This window comes from Agrilus planipennis, unplaced genomic scaffold, assembly GCF_000699045.2.
Source record: "Agrilus planipennis isolate EAB-ADULT unplaced genomic scaffold, Apla_2.0 scaffold40, whole genome shotgun sequence".
Taxonomy (NCBI): Eukaryota; Metazoa; Arthropoda; class Insecta; order Coleoptera; family Buprestidae; genus Agrilus; species Agrilus planipennis.
Window position 1 is genome coordinate 1,667,792 of NW_020438938.1, and position 6,705 is coordinate 1,674,496.

Genomic DNA, 6,705 nt, shown 5'->3' on the forward strand with positions numbered 1-6,705 from the left:
CTACCTGCTGCAATACAACAAAGTTGCAATAATGTGTTTGCAACGTTCTCTTAAATCGGCTTTGCACGTGCAAGTCATTGATATGATATTGCTTAAATCACCCAGAATCACCTCACCAATTGTATAACGTGAATCACTTTTTAGGTAAATCCGAAGTTTGTAAAAAGTAGGCAGTAAACTTGACGGAATTTGAAAGCAAGCTTCCGGATTTGTTATATCCGAATTTTATAATGTGACTGGCATTAAAAACACGCTCACCTTCAACGAAATTTCCTTTTCGAGGCTTTGTGTCAGCCCAATCACATATTGTGTCAATACTTATCATTTTATCGTAATTTAAAAACTTGGAAATTGCACGGTACACTATAGGAACTACGATAGATTTTCCCTAATCGGCGCCATGTTTTTAGGCTCCTCCCATTTGACGGATCCCAATACCCGTTAAGTTTATAGTTCTACTACAATGTTCTTTTGTTCAATCTATGTGATAAGGCCACTATGACGAACTTGACTTGATGAAAATAAAAGATGCTTATGGATATTTTTATGGGTTAAGGCCTATCGGCTCTAGCTTGCTTACGCTGTTTGATTCATTATTTTTTCACAAAAGGATTTCTTGTTATATTTTTTCAAAAAGATTTCTTGTTATTTATTATTATCACTGAGTTAAAATAACCAAAATGTGAATCTAGGGTAAAAAACCATTTATCGAATCATTTCAAAGCTTTAAGTCGTCCATGTGTTCGTTGGTTGCGTGTAAAATTTGAAATTTGCTCTCGATGTAATGGTCGTACATCGTGTTATAAACAAATGACTGGTGACTAATTGAATCTTTATTTGAGGGCAAACAAAATGTGAAAGCATTGTCCGTTTTCATTAGTGCTCTTTGTGAAAAATGCATGCTGTATAACCGAAACCTCTATTTGTGTTGCATCAAAAAACTCACGCAAAAATACTGCAATTTAATATTCTCTCTACAGGTATGGTCCTAGGTACATATCAAACTGGATTCCAATTAGCATTTATTGATTAACAAAGGGAATTAATGGAAATCATTTCTGCATGATTTGATTTTCTATATGGATACACTTATGTAACACATTGTTAACTGTCTATGATGGCTTTTGTAAAAACTATTGTTTTATTTGTATTTAATTATTAATAGATTATGTAACATAAGATTTATGTACTTTTGTACTCGCCAAACTATTAGGAATTGTTGTTTTCATAACTTAGAAAGCCTACCTTGAGAAAGACCTTCATCCGGGGCGAAACGTTAGAGTAATTTTAAAATACATAAAAAGTCTTATTTCAACCCCATCAGTTCTTGACTTTTGCATATTACAAGACATTAATAATTAAGTTCGATAACTTCCTAAGTCAAAAGACAATAATACCGGAAAAGAGAAATCAAACATTTGCAATATTTTGTGCAGATATTATAGAAAAGACTAATTCCTTCCGTTTTGAAACATCGGATCAGGAAACTTTAGTGTTATGAGAGTATCATTTGTGAATGTTAGGATTATTCCAATTTAGTTGATAGATTTGATCCTTAACAATAATTCAAAATGAATCGATGAAGAAATTTCTGATTAGGTTTAAAATTATGATGCTGAAAAAGATGAATTTGTATTTGTTGTCGCTATTACATCTTATGTCTATACAGAGAAAATCATTCTTGTATTCAGAGATCAGTCACATCTTATAAATGTAGTTATTCAGGCATACATTCCTTGAATTTTTAAAATTTTGCTAGGCTAGTTTTTTATTGGCGAATATGTTCCTTGAAAGAAAGGAGCGGATGTTAAAAAAAGTATTAAAATAACTTACTGATGACTGTGAAGTTGACCTTGCTGTTCCGAGTGGGCGAATTACGAAAATCGACCCGACATCTGTATATGCCCTCATCCGACAATTTAATATCGTTTATAACAAGGGTCGCTGGATTAGTGGCTGCTCGAAAAAAAACTCGCGGGCCAAAAATCGTCGGTGAGGACCACAACCTTGCCTGGCTGAATTGCCGACTCCTCACGTCAAAACTGGAAGAGAAAATAAAAATAACAATAAAAATCACAAATAAAATTACGTATGCTCCAACAAGGTCCATTTAAATCCCGGCCTAGCTAACCTCAACGTGATAGGCACGTTACCATAATCGAATAAAATAATTCGAAGTGGTCTGTATTCTGTCGAAACTGCCAGACGCGGATCACTATTTCGATCGTTTTGGATCTCATCAGCGCGTCGCAGACAGCTCCGACAGAGCACAGACCAACTTTTACCGTCTGTCTTAACAGCACGTTTTAGAAAATACTACAAATGGCGCGGTAAACGCCATCTGTAGTACGATGCTACATTTTAGGATTACGAAGTAGATATCCATATATTTAAATGGACCTTGTTGGAGCATACGTAATCCTAAAATGTAGCATCGTACTACGGATGGCGTTTACCACGCCATTGGTCTGTGTTCTGTCGGAGCTGTCTGCGACATGCTGATGAGATCCAAAAAGATCGAAATCGCGATCCGCAGTTTCGACAGAATACACACCACTTCGAATTATTTTATTCACAAATAAAATGTTAGATACAACAACTAGAATATTAACGTGGAGACGGCTTGCCTAAATGTTGAATATAAGTACTTTTTATTCAATTTTTTATATATTTTTTTGTACCTAAGATATNATTTGTTCGTTGTGATATTAACTCTAAATCTGATTGAAGAGGATTTTAATTAACCCTACAACAGTTTAACTTGAGGGATTTTAGTCGGTATGTTCTTTTAGGAGGGTATCTAACACTATCCAGTTGTACATTTTTTTAAGGATCTTCTCTCTTTCATCTTCATCATTGTAACCCTAGACAAAAGTTTTCAGTGTCTCTCCAGTCTCTCCTTGAGAGCGTCTCTCACAGTCTTTCAAAGTCTCTCAGTTATTGCCTTTATGGGTCTCTCACAGTCTCTGTATGAGAGTCTCGAACGATAAAATTGTTAATTCAGAGATTCGAGTATCTCACAGAGAGACTGAATGAATAAAACTGAAAAATTGAGAGACTCGAGTCTCTCGTAGAAAGACTGATCTCTCTGAAATATGTTGAACTTAGAAAATTTTAACCATGTCTATCGAGACACCACTTATTGAGAGATTCGAGTTTCTCGTTCAGAGACGCTAAACAATTTTTTTAACAGTCTCTCTCCGCGACACCAGAGAGACGCGATGAGAGACGGAGACTCGAGTCTTGCATTCAGAGACTCTGAGAGACTGAACATTTTTATCTCGGGAAGGTCGTCAGTCCTAAGACTGGTTGGACACGTACCTCCACTCCTTTCTATCCTTAACTAATAATCTTCGTATTTCCCTAAAACTAGAACATTCCACAACCTAAACTATTTGCGAATAGTAATCTAATCTAGGTCTACCTCTATTCCTCTTAACTCCTGTTTCTGCCCCTAAGATATCTCTGACTAGACTTTAATGCCTCTCATTCACGAAAACAAAAAAAATGAACTCTAAACACTATAGAGTGCGACACAAAGAGCAACCCGGTTTAGAAAGTCCTTAGTTGGAGCAGGGGTGTTGATAGAGCAATGAGGAGTGTGTCGTTAGACAGGTAAGGGCAGGAAGAGTATTGCGCTTTTGTTTTTAAAGAGTTAATTGAAAATGGCGGTTTGACGAGGACGACATAGCGTGCCAAGAGGATTACACTACTGTAATCGGTAATAATTTTCTCTAGACTAAAACCTATGTACGACTTATGAATGAAACACAACTTTTTGTGCTTTGCTTGGTTTGATTTTTATTAGCTTTATGTCGCACTCTACAATGGGTAGACGACGTGCAGAAACATGATGTTTTATTAAATCCTCATTTACAGATGGATATGCCATTTTGGTGAGAAATGCACATGTCGCTTGCAAATCTACGCGATGCACGTTGAATTATTAATTAATCCGATGACTTAATGCAACACTTTGATGTGCAACGTATCTGCGGGCACCGAAGTATCCGTCCAATGTGGTACACGATTCTACGAACGTATAATATGGTACCTATATACACATTCGATACATGTGTAGGTATCGGTATCGCTTCGTACGCCCATAAGCGGATTTATTAGCGAGTGCGAATTCGCTCGGTTGTTATTGTCTGCAGACGGATTTATTGTCGAGATTAGGAAACCAATTTGTCTTAGGTGCATCGAACCAACCAAAGGATTCAATATTACGTATTTGTAATAGATCCTTTCGTATGCAAATAGGTACACTAAATTGGTACTTATACGTATTGTATTATGTAGGTATACGTACAATTTCCACTTTGTGTAACGTATGGGGCCGCTGTTTATTATAAGATACCGAAGTGGGTGAAGCAGTGGCGGCTCAGATAGTTCATACAGGGGGTACATTAAAAGTCCCTCCTTTTTCTGAACCTAATATTTTTATTTTTCAGACTCAGTTGTCGCTTGGTTTGTTTTGTTTAAAACGGTTGTAATTACTCACTGACTCTTATGAGGGAGCCGCCACTGGGGTAAAGGATAATTGCAATACTGGCACAAAGGAGTTGTTACACTGTAAATTCGTTTAGATGTAATTATCATCATAAAGTCATTAGTCCTAAGATTGGTTGGACACGCACCTTCACTCCTCCCTATCCTGAGCTAATATTTGCATTTTTTTAAAAAGAACAACCCACAACTATTTGCAAACAGTAATTAATCTAGGACTACACTTTTACCCCTCCTAACTCCCGTTTCTGCCTCTAATATGTCTCTGACTAGACCTTCATGCCTAAGAAGGTGTCCTACTAACCTATCTCGCCTATTTCTTATTGACTTCCATTGAGTCCTCCGTTCCCCTACTCTTTCTAATACCCATTCATTTCTAATCTTCCCATGTTTCGCACCCATACAGCGCCACGCACCAAACATACGCCTTTTACAATCTTCTTCGAATTTCAAAATTAACCGTTCGCGAGTATAAAAATGATTTCTTCTTATTGAAGGCGTTATCCTCCTATTTATATCCTTACTACTCCTTCCGTCCTGATTTACTGACTTCCTAGGTATCTAAGATCGGATTTTGCTCTTTTTTCTTCCCTTGCATACCAGTATTTTTATTTTACTATTATTTATTTTCATACTATCTACTCCTCCTCGTTGCTAGATGCTAATACTGCTGTATCATCTGCAAATCTAACCATACCAATCTTTTGAATTTTTTATATCAATCCCTACAGTGGTACTGTCTTTAATGATGTTGATTGCGTTTTCCATGTATAGATTAAAAAGTAGCGGTAACATTCTACATCCCTATCTGTCTCACCTTCCAATATTTACTTGTCTATCTTTCTTCTTTCTATTCATCAACAGAATTTCAACAAAAGTCGACTCTGTTAGAAAATTAAGACTATATATGGATCAGCTATGATTTCCTAAATTTTTAAATTTTATTTTCGACTTACTTTTCCATAATTATACAGTTTTACGTCATTTCGAGTGAAAATTAAAGCGCTGTTATAGTCTGATTAAACTGGCGGGGCAAATCAAATAATGGCACACAAAATAGCGCTTTTTATTAGGTAGACATTTTTACACGTCCATTTTGTAATTTGAAAAATAGTTCTCATATGATTTAACCATTAAACTAAACCCCCAATGTGCTACAATTGTAACGTAGTAAGTGGTCTTTAAATTTGTGACCAATAAATCTGTAATGGATACGTTTGACTTTTGCACATAGGTATGTAGACAAACAAAATAAGGTTTTAATAAAGGGCTCGTGGGTTTTGGGATCTAATGTATCTCAATGAAACTGTAAAAATGGGAATCGCATGAATTTCCAGGCGTAATTAAAATTACAACAGAGGTAATTTAAGGACGAAAATAGGACAACATTTAAGTTGCGAAACACTTTATTAATTGATATTGTGTTATTAATGTTTTGTAGCTTCAATGTTGTTTGCTTTCGTCGTTGTTATTATGAAGTTACAAGGTTTGACGGTTTCCTCGATTCAGAGAAAATTTAATAAAAAATTGAAGGCATGTCCTTGGATGTCTTATAAAGTATTTGGCCAGTTGATAAGGAATTATATGCCTACAGGAATAAAAATGTTTACTTGAAAATATGTTTATAAACAAGATTCTCGCAAAGCTGATAAACGCTTAATGCCCTCAAAGAAAAATATATTTGTATATTTAACAGTACACAAGCCAGATTTTGAGTTATGAGCGAAAACTCAATTTGAAGTATTCAATGCGAATGATGGATTACGATAACATTGAGTTTCGTACTGTTTATAATGATAATGGATGACTCAATTAACTAACTAAATTTAAAAGAAAATGCGAGACGCCTTCACTGTAAAAAAATGTCATTTGGATTTTAATGTAAAATGTTTGAAGTTACAGATAAATAATTAATGGATTATGAAGTACCTACATTATCCATTTTCAAAATTTCTTTATGTACAACATAATTTTACAATACGTACTTTTCACATTATTCTATTTTAAAATTTAAATTATTCTTTGCAAAGTTGTTACAGGTCTGACGAAGGAAGCTGGCGAGCGGTCGCACAGGTACTTGCCCATTTATGACCTATTTGGGTAAGTCACTTGGAACCGATACACAAATAAGCTTTCAGTAGGCGTAAATTATAGTATTAATACAGATAGGACAGTAGCGTACTAGAAAATAATGTA

At 35.4% G+C, this 6,705-nt stretch overlaps 1 protein-coding gene across 3 annotated transcripts in view; it reads right to left on the reverse strand.

Annotated features, from left to right (window-relative positions):
• The window catches only part of LOC108735393 (titin), a 74,010-nt gene that overhangs the window by 59,803 nt on the left and 7,502 nt on the right, over window positions 1-6,705 (reverse strand). For all 3 annotated transcript variants that reach the window (XM_018467336.1, XM_018467337.1, XM_018467335.1), the window contains exon 2: window positions 1,834-2,042. In XM_018467336.1, coding sequence (XP_018322838.1) covers window positions 1,834-2,042 — 209 coding nt within the window. The remainder of the gene's footprint in view (window positions 1-1,833; window positions 2,043-6,705) is intronic.